Here is a 27,038-nt window from a genome sequence, read left to right on the forward strand (position 1 = left end):
ATTGCATTTCCTGCTCATAAAGTTCAATCGATCAATTTCCGACACAGTAGAACAAAAAATTAAAAATAATTAATATTTGTCATAAAAGGTATCTGCATAATACTTCATAATACATACTATCTTAATTATGATTAAGGGGATGTTGGAGCCAACATGGCCAATTATGAGCACGATTGGAGCCGTAGTTCAGATTGTTGACTTTAGATATACTTCATTCAGGTTACAGCGTAACATTCAGTTTGTATTGATTTAATAACTAAAACATTTTATTTTATTAAATAATGAATACGAAAGTAGCGATCTTCCTTTTTTTTATTTTAATCCTCTTCCTCGCGTTGTAGTTATCATTGTTTGCAGAACGTATGCTTAATTACACAAATACGAAAGTTATCTAGTATTAATTATTGTGATAATTGTAATACCAACGGCGGAACAGTGTATTTTCGTGCTATAAGCAAGTGTATTTACTTATTATTTATGATCATAACAATTTTTAAGGTTAGCTAAGCTACAGCATTCGAATCAACCAGCATAGCTCCAACAACCCCTTAATGTACGCATACATCTGTTATTTATGTTTAAAAATGTTATTGGTAGGGATTTCCTGTCATTTTTGTTCTGGCAAGTTCAAGAACCACAGCTATGTACAACGCTATATGGGATAAGGTTTTTGAAATTGTTCCCAACCTAAGACAAAATGTCCTATATCTAATGGGCGATTTTGAAAGATCTCAGATAAACAGTGCCCGTGAAGATTTTCCAAATGCAACAATTTCTGGTTGCTTGTTTCACGTTAAGCAGGTGATGATTTTTTCTAATTATTTCCCTGGTAGAAAATTGAATGACTTTTTTCTATTAACTTCAAATTTGTTCAAAAATTTTACATTTTACTAAATAAATTTTGAATGGATTTCCAATTATCATAACCTATTATGATAAAGGGCAAATAATATTAAAATGTACACATTTTAATATTATTTGCCCATTTTTGGTCACAAGTCACATTACTTAAAACAGTTTCTACATAGTTCATTCTTAGCAACAAAATAATATTGTGTAACGGTTGCCAGTGCAATTAACGCACGTTGAGCACGTTACGACGTCTCTCCTGGACAGAATCAACATTCGGTATAATACTTCTGTTGTTACAGCTACTAAAGGCGCAGCATGTGAGAGAGTAAGAGAGACAGAGAGAGAATAAGCATAGAGAGAGATTTAAATTTAGCAACGTACAATGTTGCCACCTGCTCGCACACTGCTGTCAAGAGTTGACAACAGTGTATCAGAGGGCATAGGTAAATCTGTGCTCGCGCTAGCGAGCCATTCCGAGTCTGCCTTCGCTCCGCTCCGTTTCGCGAATAGACACTCTGCGATTGCGATTATTGTGTGCGAGGGTTGAGGGGTTAACCGAACCGAGGACAATCCGTCCGAGATCATCTTCGCGTGGGTATGAACGGCCGTGCCGGCCACGTACATCTGTAAGTACTAGTTCTTATCAACTCTCGCTTATTCGGGCGACTTTAAGCCTCCTCTCTCTCTCTCTCTCACCTCGACTACATGCTGGTAGCTGGCATGCGCCCGTCTGGCGCGCTTGTGTAAGCCGAGCACCAATAAACAGTTAGTCTAAGTTTTACAATAATCCGCGAGTGTTCATTGACTTTTCCTCCTTTTGAATCCACGTCCTGAGTACTACTATCACCGCCGCGTGTTCATACGTCTTTACGTCCATGCGCGGATAGATTATAGTCGGTAGAATCTAGTGCCTTCTGCACAGCCGACGGAAACGGTGAATAGTAGCATAAACAACAAACAACTTAAAATAATAATGACGGCCGAGCTACCGTCATAATTGTGAGTTTAAATACTAAATAATCAAATAATTTAGTTCAATGAACATATGAATTGAGTGAATAGCCTTACTCTTACCCGGGTGGAACTTGCGTACACCTTTATTTCATTCAGTGCAGTCAATGTAAATCAATATGTTGCCAGTCTTTAGAAGTTGAAATATTACAATAATGTCTAAATGATTATGATTTATAAAGGCCTTATCAAAAAGTTGGGATGACAAGGATATTCCTATGGAATTTGAATATATTCTGGAAAGGGCTTATGCGGTAGCACGTTTGCCTCCAGAAAAAATTCCCGATGGGTTTATGCATATCACTAGCCTTGTTATTGATCCAGCTGTACTGCGAAAGCTGCAAGACTTCGCAGCTTACCTAAGAAGGTTTTGGCTACCACTTGCTAACGTTCTGTCGGTCTACAAAAAACCCGTCAGAAGTAATAATACTTGTGAAAATTTCCATTTGTATGCAGCAAAAGGAATGGGAGAACGTTCTAACGTTTATAAAATGCTAGGTAAATAATTGGAAATGCATTGAAACAATATATTAGTACAAAAGTAATCTATTGATTAAAGTAGTTACTAAATGATTTATTAGAAAAGTCGTAATTTTTTAAGGGGATGCCGTGGTCAACCTGATTAATTGTGACCACACCTCGTACCGTAGTTCTCACTATTTGTTCACAATTTACACATGTTACAGAATGTCGAATCGATAATTGTTTATTATTGTTTGGGTTATCTCAAACAAGTTTTTGTTGATTTAAATAGCAAAAAATGTATATTATTAAATATTTTACATGAAAGTGAAGATCGTTTTTGATTCTTAATTTCATTTTTGGCTTTATTGTTTGCAAAAATTATGTATGATTACATAAATACAAGACTTACTTAATATAAGATATTGTACTAGCAACCTTGGAATACACCATATTGAGGCGATATTTATAGTTTATGATCTAAAAAGTTATGGCTGACAGTGGATGTAGTTCCGACAACCCCTTAGACATGAGTTTTGAGTAATTACGAAACTTTTTCATTAAATAAGATTTACAAGTTAGATTATTTTGTGCAAAAAGAATTATGTACACAGTTTAACCATAGAATTCAATATTCAATGCATCAATTGAAGTTGAATTAAAATAACTTTAAATTTGTAGATGTAATGAAGGAACAAATGGGAAAAATTAGTAGAAATTTTGAAATAGCCGAAGCTGGTCTCTTAGTAACAACTCACCAACCGCAACGTCTCATAGAAGCTGATCTAGCTATACGGCGAGCTGAATTTGAATTTGAAGTGGGACGGTAACTGTTATTTATAATAATGCATTATTATTCATCTCTATATAAATGTACAAGGCTTTTTTATGAACAAAAAACAAATATAAAAATTAAGATTTCAATTTTTAAAAATTAAAAAATACGAAAATAAAAACTTTTGTTTAAGTTGAAATTTGACGTATCCCAGGTCCAAAAAGTAAAATCGTATACACACACTACAAGAGGTTAAATGGCGAGCCCATGACTTGCATTTACCACCCAAGCCTTCGGCTCAAGTGGCAATTGGCGGTACATGAGTAATTTACTATTAAATATTGCAAAAATTGATAATATTGTCATATTACTGAAATGCATAAATATTAAAATGTCAAGTAAATGTTTTTTTTTTGCTATACGCGCTAAGATAAAACTAAAGTTAAAATCAGGTTTTCCAAAAAATATCCACATGCATATAGCAAAAAAAAAACATCTACTTGACATTTTAATATTTATAGATTTCACTACTTTTTCTTGCCAAGGTTATGACTTTCGAAAAAAGTTTTTTTTAGGAAGATTTTAGATCTTCTACAAAGCATATTCTCCTTGAAATCTTGATCTATTTGATAGGCAATAAGCTACTTTTGCTTTATATATTGATCCCATCGAGCATATAATCGTATGGTATTATTATATGTACGTCATATATAATACCACAATCGCGTGTCATCGAGTAGCAGACGAATGTCGGTAAACTAGATTATAACTGCTGTAAATACTGGCGTATAATACATCTGACCGGAAGTCACGTGACCGGAGAAGACAAAATATTGAGAGAAGAAACTCTGACGAAAAGAAATTCATCGAGCAAATTTTCAACTTGCAATATTAAGATAAAAACGTAATATATTCGAATGAATCCTTTTAAAGATGAAAGATTAGGTTAATATATTTCAAATAGATACCAGCAGATTGCGCATAAGCGCAATAATAATGATTTAAATGCAATCGAGATTTTTGTTGGAGGTTAGAAAACCCAATTTTCAAGTATATAGGTGTAATGCCCTATATACGATCCGGCGTGTAACTTCCTAGAACATATACATTAAAAAAATCCTAAAAAACATCCGACTCTGCCTATACAGCGAGCGCACGGAATGTTTCGGCCGTCCCCACTCTTCTCACCTCCTACGAAACCAGCAGCTACGCAGTAGTCTACGCAGCGACGGCAGGCCATCGCCGCGCATGTGTGCGTGCGCGTCCCCCTTCTCTCTCCAGCTACGAAGCCAGCATTAACAGCAGAGCGTTGCGTAACACTATTTATATGTATATGTGAGCGCAACCGAGCGACGGTGAGTCGTGCGCATCCGAGTATATTTGTATGAATGATAAATGTAAATATGAATGAATGATAGTATGATTGTGTGAACGTGCGAATATTTTCGGCGGCTCGATCAGCGCTCGCTTAGCGCCCTATAAAAGGCCATGCGAGGCCTGTGTTCAATCACTAGCGGCAGCATTTTCAAGCGCCCTAGTTTACTCCGACTGCACTTTTAAGCGCCTTAGTACATGTACAGAAATCTACTGCAAAATTAAGCGTAGAATTTAATAATTATAAAATTCGAGCAGCACTTTTAAGCGCTCTAACAAATACTCTACTGCAAAATTAAGCGTAGAATTTAATAATATTTAATAATCGCATAACAGAAGTTTTCATCAAAAAATAAACAAAATTGTAACTAAATCTGATTTAAAAAGAATAATAGCAATAATAGGCATTATTCTTATGTTAAATTATTTTTGTTAATATACACACTATTTTAAATATAAACAAGAGTTTATAATTATTGCGTTGCATATCCATTACCCACAATCCCGGACCTACTATTATTATTATTATTTAATTAATTTACAATCAATTTTCTTTTTATATTATTCGTTAAATAATAATTTTAAGTAAAATCGATTTATTCCAAATCTGAATTCGGATCCACGGTTCAGATTTGCAAATGTTTATTACTTTTTCTAATAAATATTAGACTTAATATTTCTTTTATTAAAATCTAATATTAAAAAATTACCAAGGACCAGTAAGAAGAAGTGATGAGCGTTTCATAGGGTCGCCCTGTCCTGAACCGAACTTCGTCCTTTCTAGCCAGTCCGGCTCTATCGCGCCTCTTGATAATTGTTATAATCCTACTACTTACATTATATTATAAATGTAAATAACATTAAAAATTTTAATTAATATTATTTTATTGTTATCTACATAATATTAATTTACTTAAATTTCTGTCCAAAACGTAATTTCCAGTTCAATTTATTCAAATCCCTTCAATTCTAATTGAAATTTTTTTAACTGTTATATTAGTCCTCACATCTAAGAACATTTCTACCGTTTTATTATATTTTTTTTGTACGCCAATATTGTGATATTTTAATGTAAAGATTGAATTTTGCACTTTTCGGGTTTTTCAGGGAATTTTTCTGGACTTCTTGGAATTTTAGTCTTCCTGGAATTCTGACGCTGATAATACTTATGATTATAAACGAGGTTTTTTGTGGTTAAACTTTGTATAACTTGGAAGGTAGCATCATATATCATGTATACAACATTTATAACGGATTAACCTCAGGATCATCCTGACACCTAGACATCGTCTACTGGAAGTAAACATTTTTTTGGGTACATTTGTTGTATATTAAGTCCGTTTTATCATAGACCATGCCTCGCCATCCGGAAGTTGATTTTGACATCTCGACATCATTTACTGGAAGTAAAAATATTCTTTTAGTATATTTGTTGTATACTGAGTGCGTTGTATCATAGACCATGTTTCGTCATCCGGGAAGTGATTTTGACACCTGGACATCGTCTACTGAAAGTGGAGATTTCTTTTGGTACATTTGTTGTATACTAAGTGCGTCGTATAATAAACCATGTCTCGCCATCCGGGATGTGATTTTGACACCTAGACATGATCTACTGGAGGTAAAAATTTTATTTTTGATTTCGTCTGTGTGTGTGTGCGCGCGCGCATGTGTGTGCCTGTGGGTGTGAGCATGTAGATCGAGAAAAAAATTATATTTTAATCCGAGTTTATGTAAGTAAAAAAATTAGATTTTAATCCGAGTTTATTAGCTTATTAATAATACACTTTGCGTTTAACATGGTTGAAACTGTCATTCTTTCGATATAACAATGATTAAATGAATATAATTATCTAAATTTTTACTAAACTAAATTTAACTGTCAATCTATTAAAATATAATTAGTGTTAGATATAAATGTAATAGTTGTAATAATCAAGTATTATAAATTATATCAAATATGGAATCCCTATATAAAAAAAGTCCCCTACTTAAAAACTTCAGGTGATAATCAGCTGATTATCAGCTGATAATCACCTGATAATCGTGTCAAAACGTCAGCTGATTATCAGCTGATAATCAGCTGATAATCATCTTGATAAATTAATTCAATAAAAAGGTATATTATTACATAATCAAATGTTCTTTAAATTGTATTTATTTATAAATTTTAATAATTGATAAAAAGAATTTGATCAAAAAAATAAATTGATATTTCAGTATTGTGCAAAATAATTATAAAAATCTTTTTTGTTTCAATATTCTAATATAAGATTTATATTAGATATTATTTTATATATTATATTTATATTTTTATTATTGTAATATAAGATTTATATTAGATATATATTTATTAATTAAGGTAATTAATTATATAATGCAAAAATTTATTTTTTAACAATGCTTTTTTATTACAATATTATTGTTATTACAACAATTTTTAATTATAAGACTTAGATCCTTTTAATACTTTTTTTTCTTTTAAGTTTATCACATTTTATTTTCACTTTATAAAATGTTTTTTTTAATGAACGCATCCCTTTCATCCCTTATCAAGCTAGTAAGAACTTCCGTTGAGTTTTTGATCATTATGTCCCTTTCGTCGTCGGACATGTTTTTATACTTCCTGTTCTCTTTCAGGTAATCATCATACAAACCTGAAAAATACAAGATTATTATAGCGATGTTTCTGAAAAGCTGTTAAACTTTGTAGGTTAGATGCAGCACACTCTGAAAGCTTGTATACTGAGTTTCAAGCAGACAATGTACTTGTTTTAAAGATCCAATTATTTTGAAATTTTTAATGTAAAAAATATAATATTAAATTTTTAAAATGATGTATATCTATATATAATATAAAACAATATGTATAGATATACTCTGCATATATAACAATAAGTTGATATCTCAATTACTAAGGCCTATGGGATGGAATTGTTGAAGATATTTGCGTTGAAAATTTTGAGTCAGATTTGACAACCGGAGGCTAAGGTGTCCTCTTGTTAATATACAAGCTTTCAGAGCGTACTGCATTTAACCTGCAAAGTTTAATGGCTAATCAGAAACAAGAATATCACTCTTTAAATTCGCTTTTGCAGAAAGTGTTTTAGGGTTAAGCACACCTTGTGCTTCCAGAAAAATCTAAAAGCTGTACAGATTTAATAGAATACGCACTGAGGATTTTCATACTAATTTTTAAATCCAAACAATGCAGTAGTTTTAATAAAAATGTAATGCTATAAAATACTGCTTTGTTTGGACTTGAAAATTAGTAAATTATAGAACTTTGGATTGATTAAATATACGTATTATGTATGCAAAGTTATCAAATTTGCAGGTTAGATGCAGTATGCTCTGAGCTGAGTTTCAAGTCCAGACAACGCACTGTTTTTAAATATTCAATTATTTTGACACTTTTAATTGTAAAAATTTAATATAAAACTATTACATTGTTTGGACTTGAAAATTAGTAGGCAAATCCTCAGAGCGTATTGCATTAAATCTATACAGCTTTTAGACTTTTCTGGAAGCACTAGGTGTACTTAGCCCAAAAACACTTTCGACAAAAGCCAATTTAAAGAACGATGTACATATTTTAGTTTCTGAAAAGAAATTAAAATTTGCAGGTTAGATGCAGTACACTTTGAGAGCTTGTATACTAAGTTTCGAGTCCAGACAATGCACTAAATGTAAATATTCCATTATTTTACAATTTTTAAGGTTAAATATCTAATATTTTATAACTGGTGGATTGTTTGTGCTGAAAAGTTAGTATATAAGCCCTCATGAAGTATCGTACCTTACAAATTTGTTAAACATTCATGTATTTTATTCGTGTATATAGATAAGAATTTGTTATACTCACTCAAATATAAATCCACTTTCCGAGGTGAGCAAAGTTTGTACTGATATCCTTCAGGCAACACCTTTTTGGTTTTGGACAAATCAAGGCATCGCGTTGGGAGCTGATGCTTCTTCCATAAATAGCCTCCTATATCCCGTAAGAAACAGGTGTATTTCTTTCTTTTAGATATGCGCCACGACTTAATTCCAACTTGGATTCCTTCACCTAGGTATACCTTAAACACAAATAAATTAGAATCATACAAAGTTTTCAATTTTAATAATAAATTTTGAATAATTAATTTTGAAAACAAAACTTGATACGTACCATTTCACCGTCCATCTCTTCATATCTTTTTAACACCTCTTCATGTTGCTGACGCATATCAATTTTTCTTTTTTTGTAGTTCTTATATAGTTGTTTTTTGTATGTGTATAAATAATGGCATGGTATATTAGCAGCTCCTGTAAAAAAGTTCAGTTTTTTAATATTTTTGCAATACAATATTTAATATTAATAAGTAAATCAATATAAAAGTTGCTACCATTGTCAGATAATATGCTGTGTGTTTCTCTAATAGATGATTGTACTGAAGGTGATCTCGGATCTGTGAGGTTATGTTCTTGATTTTCTGAACATAATGTCTGTCTCTCTGATCCATTACGTGTTTGTGGGCTTCTTCTTGAGGATCGAGGTGTTGCACATTGTGATGGTTCAATCGCTGGTGTTGCTTCTCTTAAGCGTTTGAATCTGTCACGAAATTGCTGTAAATGTAGTGAAGATGAAGACGATGTTAGATTTGTATTTGATGCGGGTGACAGTGACCTCGAAAATGTTTGTCCGGCAAGTGGGAATAAATTTTCTGGAACAGATGGAGGTGTTGATGCTGGACTATGTTCCGATACTTCTTTGCTCGTGGAAGCAACATCAGAAAGCATTGGAGGTGGAGATGCTGATTGTAGAGTATGGTTGACTGGTACTTTTTGGTTTGTGGAAAGATCAGGAAGCATACCAAATGGAGGTGACAGTCTTGGGCTATCCATTGGTTCTTGTATGCTAGTGGAAGCAGTATTTGGATGCGTTTCATATGGAGGTTCCTCATTGGGTGGTATTATGTCCTTACGATAGCCAGGGTTTGAAACATTTTTATGCCTTTCTAATTGCGTCGGAGAGATGGAATTAGAACAACTTTTTCTTGCCTTTCTGTTGCTTACTTTAGTGATTTCTAAAAAAATATATAGACAAATTTATACTTTTAAAATCTGTAGAAGTTATTTTAAAAGATTTTTACTAAGTAAAATTAGTTAATGTTTGTTACTTAAAAATTAGATTATTTTGTAATTTTTTAAAATCTTAACAGTTTTCTCATACATGTACGTCAGGTACGGCTAAATTTTATTACCATATATGTATGTTTTGAAAATATTTAATTAATTTCAACGAACCTTTGGTTACGTGTGGAGAGGATTTTACGCAATCCACCAAGTGAATTACCACGTTTGCTCTTAGCAGCTTACTGTTATAGTTTTCATTAATTTGATTATCTGTAGAATTTATAAGAGTTGTTTCTCTATCATGACTGTCATCATTTAATCTTAAGTTGCTATTGTAATTTGTACGAGTTAAATCTCTGTTATTACTACCAATATTTTCATTAACTCTGTCATTAGCAAGAGTTAAATTTGTGCGATTTCTGATCAAAAATTGACTCTTAAATTTTTCTATAACGCGCACTGAATTCTCTTTCTGTGCCATTTTCTTAGATACTTTGAGTTTAATCTGAAAAAAATTAAATTATGTTCAAAATTAATCAATAAAAAAAAATAAAAGTATGCCAAGCAGTTTGACGTTACATACAGGATTGGTTTCGGGGTTTCTACTATCATCGCCTTCAATTTTCTTTTCATCCTCGCTCGAAGTAAACTTTTTTGGAAATATTAACCTCTTTGGTTTATCTAAAGCCTTTCTTTGGACTTCTTCTAACGACTCTGCAAGAAAATGATTTTTAATAGTTAAATTAAATTAATAATCAGAATATAGTACAAAATATCTTATACATTCAAAGATATATATTTACCTCCGAGACATACAATATATCCTGGATATCTTTGGTTTTTCTCATGTAAAATATAATACTTATGTGTACTATCATAATCTAGTAAGTGTAAAGGTGTGATATATTGTACATCATTTTTTTTGTAGAATATATGTGATACCAGCACACAATGATACTTGTTATTATCATGTACAAATTTAATGCAAGCATGCATACTTCATGTCTTTTTTTAAAATAATTATTTTTTAAAACATCACTCTCACTTAACATGTGAAACACTGAGCCATTATCCGCTCTTAAACAAGGTATTATATATATATATATATATATATATATATATATATATCACCGAATACAAATAAATAAATTATTTATATCATTAAACATATATCGATCTCATCTCTAACGCGAGTCGGCAAATGGCGAAGTATAGCAATATCGCGTGATCACGTCTGCTGCATGTGTAATGTGTCCATACATATATGTATATACAGATGTACTTATATGTATATGTAAACATCGAATGATATTGCAGTTCTTAAAGTGATCAATCTAGTACTCACTCTAATATAGTACTAGTTACTCACTACAATCACTGCAGGATTGACGACTTTAGGAACACGTTTTTTTATCATTTATAAATACATTCGGCAGTAATAAAAAATTCGGCAATAAAAAAGAGCGTAAGTAAATTATCCAATTTTTTTCTTAAGACGAACAAATAATTGGCGAAAATAACAAAAATATATAGATTATAACAAAATGAATATAGAAACGAAATGTGATTTCAGCAGCTTAACGCACATGAGAGAAAGAGAGAGAGAGAGAGAGAGAGAGAGAGAGAGAGAGAGAAAGAGAGAGACAGAGAGAGAGAGAGAGAGACAGACAGACAGACAGAGAGAGGATCCGAAACAGTCTCCATCAGCTGTAGCTATATATTTACAATAATTGTAAATAATCACAACTGATCACACTGCAAGGAATATGGATAGGTATAACCAATATAGAGAATTAGGCGACAAAGCCATTACAAGGAGCACTGCATACAGATATAGAGATAGTACTATATCTCCGTCTTATCATCTTAATGCAAGTAATGAGGTTATTTCAAAAAATATTTGTCATAATTCTCCAATACTTAATCATATGTATAGTTATAATCTAAATAAAATGTACATATTTTTCAGGAAGCAGACCATTCTTGTATTACATTTAATGATAATGAAGCTGATTATATAAATGACGTGACTAACCGCCCCATGGAACAACATATGGAACTGGACAATGAGCAGGTAATACTTTGAGTAATAATGATTTTATGTTGTCCACTAATGCACTGCTCTCCATTATATTATTGTTATTGTTAGATAATTTCTTGTAGTTTTTTATAATTTGTGCAATATTAAATGGTTCAATTATTAACAACTATGTATAATATATCATTGTCGCATTCACATAATTTACAATTTAGTACTTTTTTCTGATTATATTGTTACGTGGCCTATTAAAAATTATACATTTTTATAATAAACATTTCAATTGGAGGTTAGTAAGATGAATACACTACGTCTATAGACAGTATAAATGATTAAATATTGTGATTAGTATGTGTTTAAGATTTCTGATCACGAGGTCTGAGAAGTGCACTTTATTAATATGTTTATAGTATGAGAGACAATGTAAATAGGCAGCACCGCAGGCCTGGGTACCGTTATTGTGATGACATATCTACATAGAAGTGTAGCTCATTGTCTATAAAATTATATGTAGATATTTTTTTAATTATTTAGATTGAAGTAGACGACCGTGACACATTCAATTTAATTGCCTCTATTGCAATTTCCACCTCTAGACATATGTACATTTTTACACTTGATATTTCTCATCAGAAATATTGGTATATGACCTGCTAGTTCTTTTGAGTTATATTTCTTGCTTCTAATGTATTTTGATATAAGATAAATCATGATGATTTATTCATTTCTCTCAATGCATTTGTAGAAATTTTCACTTTTAAATGTAATGTATTACTATAAAGCTCCTATTCAATGTCTATGATTCAAATATTGTTTTCGCTTTCATTCGTAAACTAACATACATAATGACCTTATTTTAAGCATGTAAATTTCTATTCCAATTAACATAATTCCGGACTTTTTATGTATTTTCTTAATTTACGAAGTAAAGATTGTTAAAAAAAGCTGATGTATAATTTACACGGCACACTAAATAAGAATCATACATCCAATTAAAGCATTTAGCATTTAATTCTAATTATTAATATCAAGTTTTATAAGTAAGCTGATTCGACTTACTTTTTGAGGTTAAATGTACCATTTTCATTTTCAACTAATTTTATTTATTACTTAGAGGTACCCATTCATAATAATTATTCCTCAGATCTTGTTTAAAATTTTGTATCACAAATTGTTTTTTAAGTTCTGTAAAATACCTAAATTATTGCAATTTTCCATAAGACCCTGCGTAAGAATAATGTTTTAAACAAAAATACAAATATCCTTCTTTCAAAGTACCTCCGATTCCAAAAATTTAACTGAGTCATTTTGAGAACTATATTTACTATAGTTGAGAATTACATTTTCATTTCGATTAAAATCTGTTTTTTTAAATCAAAAGCAAGTACTCCCAAGTATGAACATACATAAACTAAAAACACTGAGGGATTTTTGAGGGTCTAAAATTAAAAATTATTCATTTTTTAGGACATGATGTCGATGGAATTTGAAAACGATTTGGAGTACTATCTTCATACAATACTGCTTGAAGATAGATTCGAAAAGTCTTCTCAATCCTTTCAAGATCCAAAGAATTTAGAAGAATTGCTCAATAGTCCTACTCTTCTAGAACCCGCTTCATCAGATCCAGTTAACGTCAGCAAAGGCGAGTTATTATTAATGATTTTGAAGTTCAGTATGAATAATAATTTATCGGTCACTGGTATGACGAATTTATTTAAATTAATAAATACTATTTTTGAGACGTCGATTATGCCGAATTCCCGGTATCTTGCTGATAAATTGTTCAATCCTATGGACAAAGCCGAATTCCATGCCGTATGTCCAAATTGCACGGCATACATAGGTAAATTTGGTGAAATAGAAAATGTAAGGAACTGTCGAATCTGCACGTTGGAACTAGATTTAAGTAATCCTAGTAATACCAGTTATTTTATTTTACTTAATCCTTCGTCTCAAATAAAGGATATTATTAGTATTTACCAAGATCATTACGAATATGTAATTAAAGAAAGAGTTCGTGAACCCAATAGTATAAGTGATGTATATGACAGTAAGGAATATATCAAATTTGTTGATTCTTTGCCAGAACAAGATAAATCAAATTACATTAGTGCAGTTTTTAATACGGATGGAGCAAACAAATTTAAATGTTCAAAATATTCTATTTGGCCTTTGTTTCTTATGCTCAACGAATTACCAAAACAAGAAAGAATGTCCAAGTTAATTACTTGCGGATTGTTTTTTAATAAACACAAACCCGACATGACTGTCTTTTTAGGTACGTTTGTTGATATGATGAATAGGTTAACCAAAGATGGTATCCCGTGCGTTATAAATGCAAAAGATCGCCTTTTAAAGTTACACATTATTAGTAGCTGCGTTGATTCCGTAGCCCGTGCACCAATTCAGGGAATCAAGCAATTCAATGGTAGGTGTGCTTGTAGTTGGTGCCTCCATCCCGGTGTATGGGTCGAAGACGCAATGAAGTACCCGTTATTGACAACTTCTATTAATCCAAGAGACCATGAAAGTACCATTAATGATATGATGACAGCTACTCCCGATCGTCCAATAAATGGTATTAAGTACCCTTCCCCGCTCATCAATTTAACATCTTTTAATATTATTTCGGGATTTGTTCCCGATTATATGCACTGCTGTTTAGAAGGGGTTGCAAAGCAGCTTACAGAATACCATATCTCATCGATGAACAATGATGACATCCGAGAAATCGATTCAAAAATAAATAAAATCACAGCTCCACACCAAATTTCGAAATTAAGTCGACCATTAAGTTGTCGAAATGACTGGAAAGCACGAGAGTGGGAAAATTATATTTTGTACTATAGCGTCGTTGTTTTGCCAGAACATTTAAGTAGAAATCATTACTATCATTGGCTTCTCTTTGTAGAAAGTTTGTATATATTACTGCAGGATAAAATTAATATTACAGAATTAAATCGAGCTGATGAAATGTTGCACATATTTGTAGCTGATACTGAAAAATATTTCGGACAGAAAGCTATGACATACAACGTCCACCAACTATTGCATTTATCCACAAGCGTACTGAATTGGGGACCATTGTGGTGTCATTCAACATTTTCATTTGAGTCGGGTAATCACATTTTATTAAAAGCTATCAAATCTTCCAAAGGCGTTCCGTATCAGATTACAAGATTTATACAAATTAATCACACAGCAACAGTTTTGCAAGAACATGTATATGTGATGACATTCTGGATTCAAAGGTTCAAAATTGTTGTAAAATATCAAATATAACTTATTTCGGTAAAGGTAATAGCATTGACAATATATTAGTAGTTAACTTTGATCTATCAAAAGATGCAACGATGTATTATAAAATAATAAAAGATGGTTGTTTGTATGAGTCTGAATCACGAAAAAAAAGGAGATCAAATAATTCCTTTATTTTGTTAAACAATAATAAATTTGCGCGTATTGACAAATTTATTGTAGACGAATACAATAAACGAGAGTTTACAATTTGTAATATTATTAAAACACGTAACTATCATACTGGATACTATCACATGTTCAAAATAATTGATGAAATTGAAGCCAATTCTACTATTGTAGCTACGAGCGAAATAAAAACTATTTGTATTTATATTGATATTTTAGGAATAAAGTATATACTACCATTGCCGAATTTGTTACATTATTGACAAAACGATTTTTATATTTTTATAGAAATATATTATTTCATGCTTGAAAACTCTGTATTAGTCATTCTTTTTCCTAAAATAAACCCGATCCTGAAATTAAAAAAAAATCACTACAAATCAATGTTTATAATTAATTTATTCTAGAACATAAGATATTAATTAAATTATTGATAAATATTATTAATTGCATTTGATTTTAAAAAATAAATTATTTACTAAATAATGTTAATACAATGTTTTATTTAATGCAAATATCAAGATGATTATCACCTGATTATCAGCTGATAATCAGCTGACGTTTTGACACGATTATCACCTGATTATCAGCTGATAATCAGCTGATAATCAGATGATTATCACCTGAAGTTTTTAAGTAGGGTCATGACCGGATGAACCCAATAAACAACAAGTTTTCTAAAAGCGCACTTAAAGATGACTTATTCTGATAGGAATCATTTAAGATGACTTATAGGTTGCAGAGTGTCCAGCCGAAAGGTATCTTCATGCATTCTGGGGATCAGGCGCTGCTTCCTTCGATGACTCTGATGGTGGCCGGATGAAACGACTGCTTAGTGGAAGTCAGGATCAGGCGCTGCTTCCTTCGATGACTCCGGTGGTGGTCGGCGGGAGCCCCCACAAAGATACCTTTCGACTGGACAATCCGCAACCTATAAGCCATCTTAAACGATTCTTTTCAGAATTTCTTGAAAGCATCCATTTACCTAGAGAAAGTTATCTTTAAGTGCGCTTTTAGAATACTTGTTTGTTTATTGGGTTATTTATTTAATTTACATACACTTTATAATTATTTGCGCATTCGCAATGCCGAATCCTAAACGCATCGCCGCTAAACGCATACGCCTACATTCATGCACACGTAATATTTTATAATATATAATTATAACTTGTACCATCTTATATACAAACTACCATAGGGGTGAGGGTAAAAATTTTGAAAAATAAAAATTAGAAAGGATAAAGATAAGAAATTAAAAATTAATAAACTGAGATTTTGAAATTAATAAATTTATAAAACAAAAATGTTGAATTAAAATATTGCTAAAGGTGATATTTGTAGTTAAAACAATGCAGACGCGATATTTTTAGGAATTTCCAAATTTAGGTTTTCAAAATTATACCTTTCCAATATTCCGGGACTTATAATTTTACCTTTCGTTATAATTCAATTCATAATTTTTGCCTTTCAAATCTTTATTTTTCAAAATTTCTACCCTCACCCCTACCATAGATTCTTACCGCTTGCGAGTGAGAAAAACCGGACACCACCTGGCGGCAGCTTCACAATAGTCACTTTTTTCACCCGGAGATATCTTTCTGCACACTTTTTGTACACTTTCAGAAGAGATTTTGTATAAAAATTTAAGCTATATTAGCAGACAGCTTTTTGACAGCTTTTTCTGAGACTTACAGTCATCTTGCTTGGGTTATTTTTTAGAACAACTTTGACGACTTGAAGACAGGAAACATGGCGGAAAAAAAGACGTCAACTAGACAACTTTTAGAAAACTATGAACGTATTTCAAATTTTGTCATACCCAACTTATCTAAAAGATATCTAATATATTTTTTTTTTTTACATGGCATTTGGAACTCGAAAGTTCATCGCCTCATCTACGCAAGCCTTCCACACTGCCCTATCTTGTGTCAACCCCACCCAAGATGCACCTCTCCGATCGACACCCACCCGTCCTATTTCTACTAGATCCGCTTTTACGTTGTCCTCCCATCTACGTCTAGGTCTACCTAGAGGTCGCGTTACCATCGGCCTGCCCTTCATGACACGCGCTGCCGTACGGTCGTCTCCCATTCTCGCTACGTGCCCTGCCCATCCCAATCTGCGCGATTTTATTATTCTGTTAATATTTGGTGACGCGTACAGATTGTGTAACTCATCATTGTGTAGTCTCCTCCATTCCCCGGTTTCCTCATCTTTCTTCGGACCGTATATTTTTCGCAAGACTTTATTTTCAAATACCCTAAAACGGTTGTCCGCCTGCTTAGTGAGAGCCCACGTTTCGCACCCGTACAGAACCACCGGCAGTATTATTGTCCTGTATATTCTTATTTTAACGTTTTTAGACAACAGCCTCGACTTAAGTAAATTACTCACGGCGTAGAAGCAAGCATTACCCGAATGGAGTCTCTTATTTATTTCGACATTAATCTCGTTTCTATCATTTATGGTCGTACCCAGATACCTGAATTCGCTAACCTTTTCAAAAGTAAAATTTCCAACTCTGAGATCTTCCTCCCTCTGCAGATGCCTAGCTAATCCACAATCATGTACTTTGTTTTTCATTCACTCACTTCTAACCCTGTATACTCCACCGCTTTTATGAGGATTTCCGCGTTTCTTGCTACCGTTTCCCTACAATCCCCCAGTATATCCAAATCATCTGCGTAGCCTAGTATCTGCGTTGTTCCATTAAGCGTTGCGCCCAGCTGGCTAACCTGCATTTTTCTAACGGCATACTCTAACGTTAAGTTGAACAGTACCGTAGAGAGCCCATCCCCTTGTAAACCATCGCGTATCATAAAGGGTTCTGATACATTACCGCCTACTCGGACCTTTCCCGTGCTTCCGTTCAGACATATTTGAATTAATCTCACCAGTTTTTTCGGTACACCGAGAAGTACAAGAATTTGATACATTTTGCTTCGCTTAATAGAGTCGTACGCTTTTTTAAAATCTATAAATAGTTGGTGTATGGTTTCGCAAAATTCCCACTTTTTCTCTTCTTCTTCTAACAACTGTCTTATGGTAAACATTTGATCGCTCGTCGATCTGTTGCGCCGAAATCCGCACTGATAATCTCCTACTATATCTTCCGCGAATGGAGTGAGTCTAGCTTGTATTACGTTTGACAGAACTTTGTAGCACGTTGCTAAAAGTGAAATACCCCTATAGTTATTGCAGTATGTCTTATCCCCCTTTTTCAAAATCGGTATAATGATAGATTCCTTCCAATTTTCGGGTATTGTTTCATTTTTCCAGATGGCACATACTAGTTTATAGATTTTGAAAGTGATCTCGACGCCCCCATATTTGAGTAACTCAGCTGGTATAGAGTCATTTCCCGCGGCTTTGTTGTTTTTTAGTTTTTTAATCGCGGCCTCTACTTCTTGGTAGCTCGGTTCCTACACGTGGGGTTCAGCAGTGTGAATTTCGTCCCCTAATTCTTCGCTATTTTCTTGCACGTTTAATAATTTATCGAAATAATTTTTCCACAGCGACAGTAATTCGTTGTCATTTGTTACGAGGTCCTCGTTTTCGTCCTTCATCAATTGCGCTCTACTCCTAAAACCCTTTCTGATGGCGTTAATCCCTCTGTACATTTCGCGGGGGTTATTTTCCTTACTGTTAGTTTCTATTCTCCTAATAAGATTCTTTTGATACTCCCGCTTCTTATTAGTCTAGCTCTTAATTTGGCTACTACTAGGAAGTGGTCCGAGTCGCTATCTGCCTCTCTATAAGCCCTTACGTCAAGAACATTAGTATGACGTCTTTTTTCAATGAGGAAATGATCAATTTGGTTCTGTGTGGCCCCGTCCGGCGATGTCCACGTTGCCTTGTGTATGTTCTTGTGCTTAAAATACGTAGTTTTGATTATAAGATCTTTTGCCACCGCGAAATATATGACCCTAATACCGTTATCATTGCTGGCTTCGTGCAGGCTTTCCTTACCTATAGTAGGCCTAAACATTTCCTCCCTACCTATTTTAGCATTGAAATCGCCTAATACTATTCTTGTGTCGTAAGACGCGAACTGGTCGATTACCTGCTCTAAAGTTTCGTAATAGAGATCCTTAGCTTCTTCTTCTTTGTCCTCCGTAGGACAGTGTACATTAATAAATACATATCTATACCATTCACCTTCGATAATGATGTACGAGAGCCTATCATTGACGGATTTGAAACTTTTAACCGAATGTATGATGCTTTTGCTTACGAGAAATCCGGTGCCTAGAGATCCCCCACTCCCGGCCCCATACAGGTACGTGAAGTTACCCGATGCTAGTACTCCGCCATCTGGCCACCGCGATTCCTGTATTGCTACCAAATCTAGATTGTACCTATCAGGTTTCTTTACGAGTTCTTTAAACGCACCTGCTCTGTATAGACTGCGAACATTCCAAGTTCCGACCCTTAAGTCCCTTTTGGTTCGGATTTGATTTTTTTGAGCCATGATGTTATGTTAAACCCGCGCGCTTCGGATCCTGTTCCGATCGCAGGTGAGTCCACCGTTCTAGAGGTGATAACCCCCATACCTCTCTAGAACTAAGTATGAGAGCTTTCCGACTTTGACTAGGACAGTGTCAATTCGTCGTCAGACACACTACGGTTTCATTCTCGCATCCTAACGCCCCCCTGCAAGGCAGCGCGCTTTCGCTGGCATCGTTACCGCGTAAGACCAGGTGACGAATCATTCTACACATCCCCTTTCGGGGCAGTTGTCATCGCTCCCGCATCCTCCTCGGCAGCAGGATTTTTGTCCATTTTTGTAATGTGTGATGAAAGAGATAGATTGAGAGATAAGAGATAATGTGAAGTGTTTTTGTTGTTGTGGTGCTTGCGTAGTGTTTCTAGATGAATGCGTTCGACAGTGTGGGCTCATCACACCCACGCCTGTTCCTATCGGCTGTCCGCGGCTGCTTATTCAATTTATTCGCAGCTAACCTCTTTCTCAGGGGCTGTTCCTCTATCCGCAACCTAAGGAAGCGCTGTGTAGTGGTGATAGGCACCCACCCGTCCGATCTGGACGACAACGCCCAAGACCCGCTTAGGGTAGCGGCATTGTAACAGAAGATATCTAATATGATCACTTTAAAGCAATATTTAAGCGCTCTCATATAAGATATTTCTGAAATTTTTTTTACAAAAATGTCAAAGGAAATGTCAAAAAGATGTCTGAAAGTAATCTTTAATGAATAATATTAGTTCATCGATACTTATCTCTGAAAAAGTCGACTACTTTAAGAAATTCTAAAAGAAGTCTTAAAACGGGTAATTCATAAGATACAGATATGAAGATATGAATAAGATATATATTAGCAGACAGATTTTTGACAGCTTTTTCTGAGATTTACAGTCATCTTGCTTGGGTTATTTTTTAGAACAACTTTGACGACTTGAAGACAGGAAACATGGCGGAAAAAACTAGACAACTTTTAGAAAACTATGAACGTATTTCAAATTTTGTCATACCCAACTTATCTAAAAGATATCTAATATGATCACTTTAAAGCAATATTTAAGCGCTCTCATATAAGATATTTCTGAAATTTTTTTTACAAAAAAGCCTTAAAGCAAATGTCAAAAAGATGTCTGAAAGTGATCTTTAATGAATAATATTTTAGTTCATCAATACTTATCTCTGAAAAAGTCGACTACTTTAAGAAATTCTAAAAGAAGTCTTAAGAAGGGTAATTCATAAGATATCTAAAAAGTTTATTGACCCTTTTCTATGACCTAAAAGCTATCAATTTGAAGACTTTTAGACAATCTCAAAGTAGCCTTCCGAAAGATAGAATAAGCTATTCCAAATTTCAGTGAGTTGTCTAAAAGGCATCTTTTTGATGTCTTTTGAAAATTCTTAACGTGCTGTCAAGAAAGATAAGTATTCAGATACATAAAAGTCCGCCAGTGTTTATTCGGAAGTGAAGCCAAGAATGCGTCAATATGATTGGCTCGTGTAGTGCGCATGCGACAAAAGTATCGTTAGAATTTTTGATTTGTTTTTGATTTCTAAAATTGATTCTAATATTCAAAATGTAATATAATACTATAATACATATCAAATTATAATTTGTGTATTTATAATATTCTATATTGTAAATATTATTATTGTTACAAATAGAAACATGATGTAAACGTTGACACGAACTGAGTTGAGACAAACCCTTAAAATTTTAAAAGGAAGTTGCACGGAAAAAAATGGTTAGTAACGGTAACAAACCGCTTGGCAAAATACTCACCAACTATTTAAAAAAATATTACTATTAACTATTTAAAAAAAAAAATAAAAAAGCAGGTAACTTACCAATTATTTTATTATACTCACCAAGTACTTGGTAAGGTTAACCAAAAAAAATAGTTAGTGCGTATTTTTCCAAGCGGTTTGTTACTGTTACTAACCATTTTGATATATTTTCGTGATAGAAAACAAATATTAAAATAATAGTCTACTACAGTGCGCACAGCGCACTGCGCTAAGTCTAGTAGTTTAAAGTTAAGAGTAGTAAATAATTAAAATAAATAAAAAATAATATACTAAAATATACGAAATATGCATAAAATGTTAATGCTATAATGCATAATAATCTTAATGTCAGAACCCTAGTGGAAATGGATTGTGTGCCAAAGTGTGCCATAGTGTGCCATAATGTTCCAAAGTGTTCAAATTCGGAAATTTATTACACTTTGGCATACCCTGGTATACTTTGGCACACTCTGGCACACTTTGACACACTTTAGCATACTTTGGCATACTTTGGCACACCCAATTATTTCCACTAGGGAATATATTGAAAAATTAGATAGCATATCAAAAGAAGCCTGCATTAATATTATTGACAATATATGCGTGTATTAAGGAAGAAATTATAAGTTTTGTACGCTTACTTATTTAATATTGTTCAAATAGTTAGGGTAAATAATTTATGGTCTATACAATTATTATAAAAAAGTAAATGTTGAAGATAATATAATTTAGTAAAGTTTATTCAATTAATAAATCTGTTAAAATGCTTAATATAAATTCTACCATTAAAGACATATTTCTATCAAAATTAAATTGTAATTATTTTGGTTATTGATATTTTGATTTATTAATTTTTATAATATATTATCCATTGTAGATGTTATATTAGCGCTACCAAAAAATAAAATTAGTTGCTGCTATTGTTATATTTCAATTTATTAATTATTAAAATTATTTAAAATTATTTACTTATTGAAGCAACTTATTATTTATTGTTGAATAAATGTGATGTACCCGGTAAAAAGAGGTATTGTAGAGCTACTATTCTCAGAGTAGAAAATTATGGAACATATTTTGAAAGTTGTAAAATTACTACACAAAATTGTAATTTTACGATTTCGGAATGAATATTTTACTAAGTTTGTAGTAAATTTACAGTTTTTCAGTAGTTTATTTACGAATTATACATCTTAGTTCTCATTAAAAAATTCAAAATTTATATTATACACATGGTTTATTTTTAAATTTTTATATACATATTCTATACCATGAATTTGTAAATATAATTAAAAGAGCGCTACTAAATTTGAGATTTAGAATTGCAGCCTTAAATTGAATAATATTTAAATAACGTTATTATTTAATTTATTAAATATATAAATTATAATGCGCAAGCGCTACCAACGGCAATGAAATTGGTTGCTGCTATTTTGTTTTCTTTGATGCTTACTATATAACATTTTTATAATCAAATACTTATATTTTGCTATCTAATTCATTTATTATATAAATCTGCGAAACGCTGCTAGAAACGCAGCAGTGGACAAATCTGACACAACTTCAATATGAACGGCTCGAACAACCATACACACAAAGATTGCTATATATCCCTTTGTAGACTTGGCACCTCTGCTCTTGGAGAACAATATTGGAAACGATCCCGCATAGTCCAGACCGGTGTATGCGAAAACTCGCTGAGGAGTGACTCGATATGATGGAAGCGGTGCAATTTGCTGCTGTACACTCTTAGCAGCGTAGCGAATACATCTATGGCAGTGCCGATAAACTCCTTGTACAACTCTTAACCCACGTGAAATCCAATACGTCCTGTTGAGGGAACTGAGCATCAGCTGGATACCTCCATGAAGAGTCTGACGATGTACCTCCTCAATCAACCTCTTGACTATAATACTAGATGCTGGCAGTATAATCGAGTGCTTCTCATCGTACTGCAAAACGAATGCTGCAATCGGCCTCCAACTCGGAGCAAACCCTGTGGACAAATAAATGGTGCCAGTCTCAGCAAGTGACTGCGAGATGACAATCGTTGTTTACTTCTGAGACACCGCAATTCCTCTTCGTAGTACTGACTTTGCACATAACGAATCAGACCGACTCGAGCAGCCTCCATCTCCTCGGCAGTAAAATGACCAGTGCAGCGATTTCCTCTGAGTTTGCCTGCATTCGAACGCCATCTGTAAACACAAGTCAAAATTCGCAACATCTTTGGAAAACTCGAAAACTTCTCCAAATAAGACAGCGATTGTGATTCCTGATTCTCGTCAACCTTCTCAACAGCAACCCGTGCATTTACTACATCTGGCGAAACATCCACGGGCAATCTATCAATTACCTTTCTCCAATCATTCCTGATCCATTCAGGTCCCTCCCACCACAGGGAAGACTGCTGAAGCTGCTCCGACGAAAACCCTCGAGTTGCGCAAACGGCTGGATAGTAGAATCACCTCACTTACTCTGTTTGCCACGAAAGTCTGCCATCTCGATGGGTGGCCCTTCAACCAATCTAACACTACCCTGGAGTCTGTCCAGCAGTGCACTGATACAGGCTTCAATAAAAGTCCATCTAAAAGGTGCTTCAACAATCTAACTAACAACACCGAGCCACACAACTCCAATCGAGGCAAACTGTCCGTCTTAATAGGAGCTACTTTCGTCTTGGACATAATCAACGCCGATTTCTGTCCTGGAATTACCATATACGCTGCAGCGCCGAAAGCTCTCTGAGATGCGTCGAAAAACCCATGCAACTCTCACGATGTTTGCGATGAAGAGCCAAACCAACGAGGAATGCGCAACTGAGCCAGTTCAGGAAGGTCAGACCTCAACGTTTGCCACTGATCTAGAAGTTCTCCTGCGACAGGTGAGTCCCAGTCGATACCATTAATCCACAAATCCTGGAGCATGAGTTTGGCCCTGACTAATACAGGTGACAGCCAACCAAGTGGATCAAACAACCTCGAAATCTCTGACAGAATCGCTCTCTTAGACACAACCTTTGGAGAAACTGGAATCTTAACCTCGAAACGAAACGAATCGCTCGATGGTGTCCATTTTAGGCCCAAAGCAGAAACTGCCTCATCCTATTCGACAGCGAACTCTTTCTGCTTTTCCGCCTGGATATCCTCCACGATAGCCGAACTGTTTGACGCCCATTTACCCAACTCCATACCTGCTGATGACAGAAGCTTGATCAGCTGATTCCGAATCTCAATGGCCACAGACTCATTGTCAGCGCCTACAAACGCATCATCTACATACATATTGTGTCTGAGCACCTGCGCAGCTAAGGGAAACTCTACATTTCCCTCACTCGCTAGCTGAAGAAGAGTTCGAATTGAGAGGTATGGAGCGGAGCGCGTACCATACGTAACCGTCAACAACCTATATTCTTCGATAGGCTTCGAAACGTCAGAACGCCAGACTATTCTTTGCCAATCAACGTCATCTGGGTGAATGAGGATCTGCCTAAACTCCTTGACGATATCTGCCGTAAATACAATCTTCGCAAATCTCCACATCGAAATAATAATCGTGACATCCGACTGTAATTTGCGACCAATCAAGAGAACAGTGATATTTTCCCAAAATAGCCATTAAAAACCACACGAAATTTGCCTTCCGGCCCCACCTCAGCCGAGTAAACTGGGTGATGAGTAAAATAGAACGTATTGTCCTTTCGATGCGAACTATTTACAGGCTCCATATGACCTAAAGTCAGATACTCCTCCATGAATTTCCTATAGTCACTATCTACTCTCGAATCCTGCGCTCGACGCTTCTCAGAGCGAAGCAAACACCCCACAGCAATCTGCCTCGTGTGTGCAAAAGAAACCTCTGACAACTTCTCAGGGAATGGTAAGCGAACGACAAATCTGCCCTTGGAATCCCGATAAACAGTATCTGCGAAATAATCTTCGCAATACTGATCCTCCTCGGACAAAACTTTAGATGTAGAAATCTCCTCCATTTCCCAAAACCTCTCTAATAACGTCAAAATTGATGGTTCTACATCCACATGACAGGCCTGAGCGCTCTGAGCTGTATCAGACTCAGGAGCAGAAGACGCTCTACCCGTCAAAATCCACCCAAAAACGGTCTCCTGAGCAACAGGAGTATCAGTTGCACCAACTCTGAGCCCTGGCCGAATGATAGCAGCGTACACCTCTGCGCTGAGCACGCAGTCTATCTGCTTTGAGCAAGCAAAATCTGGATCAGCAAGCTGCAAGATGTGATCCCAATTGGACACTACGACCTCCTCTCGCGGCAAAAATCCCGTTACCTCTCTCAACACCAACGCCGAAAACTCCAAACAAAATTCTGTGTTCAACCTGGACTTTAATTGAAGAAAAACTTCACCCTTTGACACCGCAGAAGGACCTGCACCGACACCAACCACAGACACAGAAACAGGCTTAATCTTTGCGGACAAACATTGCACAACTCTTTGCATGACAAAAGAGACTTCTGCACACGGATCAATCAAGCATCTAGCGTACATCAAATTACCATCTACGGATTGAAGTAAGATCTTGGCTGTGGCCATCAACCGGGTCCTACCCACCACTGTTGTACTTGCTGATACCTCCAGCATACTTGACTTGCCAGGCGCGCTAGAAGAGCCCTTCTGACCTGTTGAATTTGAAGAATCCGCAGCCTCTCCTCCTTGTCGTCGATCCGAGTGAATCTTCGTGTGGTGTCTGCCCTTACAATTGGCGCAACGATTCTGAGAGATGCAATCAGCCAAAAAATGTCCAGATCTCAAACAATTGAGACACAATCTCTCCTTTTTACAATGTTCAAAACGAGCGGAAGTCGACATACCTTTGAACCTTGGACACGCTTGAAGCTGATGAGGACCCTTACATAAGCTGCATTTTACAGAGGCATTGCGATTACCTTTAGCAAACGACGTGCTAGTTGCGTTGGCTGAGACTGACTCACGCCGAGACGAACGATTCGAACCATTACCCTTTTGACTAGATTGTTTGGTAGGCGACTGCATCCTGATCAAGTGAGGACGCACGAGTTTCCAGAAAATTTGTGAGAGCTGAAAATGTCGAAAAACCTACCACCGATTCTTGCGAAATACGCCACCCTTCTCGCGTCTCATTATACAACTTGCGCTCGACCATATGGATAAGCCAACTGTCCCAATGTTCGCACGGGCAACCTACATCCTTGAAGGTTTTAAGCGCGGCTTCCGCCTTATCCAGTAACTCGATCAACTCTCCCGAAGATTTCCGCTTAACCGGTTTCATATCTATCAGCAATTCCATATACGTATGCATGCGTCTCGTAGGGTTATCGTACCTGCGCATCAATTTTTGCCAAGCCAAGTCAAAACTAGCACCCGTCAACGGAAGACCCTTTACTCTGAGCGCTGCAGGCCCTTCAACCGAGTCTACTAAATATTGCATCTTGATAGCATCCGGTAAGTTGGCCTTGTTTTTCACCATGGAAGAAAACTACTCCTTGAAGGTCTCCCATCCCTCGGCTTTTCCGCAAAATTTCGGGATATGACATTTCGGCATGTTCGCGAACTCCGACGGACCCGGAACAGGTGGTGCGTGTACGACCTGATTATTTTGCACGCCTGCAGCGGTTACCGGTAGCCTCGCGGCAATTTCTAGATCTTCAATTGACTGAAGCACATCCGCTTTACACTCCACGTAACTCGACTCAACCTCGAGATA

At 35.0% G+C, this 27,038-nt stretch overlaps 4 protein-coding genes across 14 annotated transcripts; 2 read left to right on the forward strand and 2 right to left on the reverse strand.

The window, feature by feature from the left end:
• The first annotated feature begins 1,308 nt into the window (after nt 1-1,308).
• LOC116417380 lies at nt 1,309-5,965 on the forward strand. 6 transcript variants are annotated; one of them, XR_004227651.2, is made up of 3 exons: nt 1,738-2,361; nt 2,465-2,865; nt 3,007-4,978. XR_004227651.2 is itself a non-coding variant. In XM_031930171.1 (3 exons), exons 1-3 carry the CDS (start codon nt 2,082-2,084, stop codon nt 5,670-5,672), a joined length of 516 nt encoding a protein of 171 aa, XP_031786031.1. In that variant the 5' UTR covers nt 1,740-2,081; the 3' UTR covers nt 5,673-5,965. The 6 variants fall into 6 exon arrangements, 2 of the variants coding, with proteins under 2 accessions (XP_031786031.1, XP_031786030.1); XR_004227652.2 differs by having other exon boundaries at nt 2,760-2,865; XM_031930171.1 differs by lacking the exon at nt 2,465-2,865 and adding an exon at nt 5,582-5,965 and having other exon boundaries at nt 1,740-2,361; nt 3,007-3,151.
• A 988-nt stretch (nt 5,966-6,953) lies between these two features.
• On the reverse strand, nt 6,954-10,850 carry LOC100679859. The gene is made up of 7 exons (XM_016989679.3): nt 10,396-10,850; nt 10,176-10,306; nt 9,764-10,097; nt 8,863-9,543; nt 8,646-8,782; nt 8,340-8,553; nt 6,954-7,131 (listed from the first exon to the last, which is right to left on the reverse strand). Exons 1-7 carry the CDS (start codon nt 10,586-10,588, stop codon nt 6,983-6,985), a joined length of 1,839 nt encoding a protein of 612 aa, XP_016845168.1. The 5' UTR covers nt 10,589-10,850; the 3' UTR covers nt 6,954-6,982.
• A 101-nt stretch (nt 10,851-10,951) lies between these two features.
• On the forward strand, nt 10,952-15,372 carry LOC100679894. Of its 6 annotated transcripts, none has more exons than XM_032602053.1 (4): nt 10,952-11,057; nt 11,166-11,475; nt 11,562-11,666; nt 13,098-15,372. In XM_032602053.1, the coding sequence occupies exons 2-4, from the start codon at nt 11,359-11,361 to the stop codon at nt 14,913-14,915; spliced, it is 2,040 nt and encodes a 679-aa protein (XP_032457944.1). In that variant the 5' UTR covers nt 10,952-11,057; nt 11,166-11,358; the 3' UTR covers nt 14,916-15,372. The 6 variants fall into 6 exon arrangements, with proteins under 6 accessions (XP_032457944.1, XP_032457945.1, XP_032457946.1 ...); XM_032602054.1 differs by having other exon boundaries at nt 11,166-11,463; XM_032602055.1 differs by having other exon boundaries at nt 10,957-11,057; nt 11,166-11,467.
• Nucleotides 15,373-24,425: 9,053 nt separating this feature from the next.
• Nucleotides 24,426-26,762, reverse strand: LOC116417364. The gene is made up of 5 exons (XM_031930116.1): nt 26,520-26,762; nt 26,314-26,392; nt 26,167-26,213; nt 24,974-26,068; nt 24,426-24,887 (listed from the first exon to the last, which is right to left on the reverse strand). Exons 1-5 carry the CDS (start codon nt 26,760-26,762, stop codon nt 24,426-24,428), a joined length of 1,926 nt encoding a protein of 641 aa, XP_031785976.1.
• Between the last annotated feature and the right edge of the window lie 276 nt (nt 26,763-27,038).

This window comes from Nasonia vitripennis (genome assembly GCF_009193385.2).
Source record: "Nasonia vitripennis strain AsymCx chromosome 4 unlocalized genomic scaffold, Nvit_psr_1.1 chr4_random0009, whole genome shotgun sequence".
Lineage (NCBI taxonomy): Eukaryota > Metazoa > Arthropoda > Insecta > Hymenoptera > Pteromalidae > Nasonia > Nasonia vitripennis.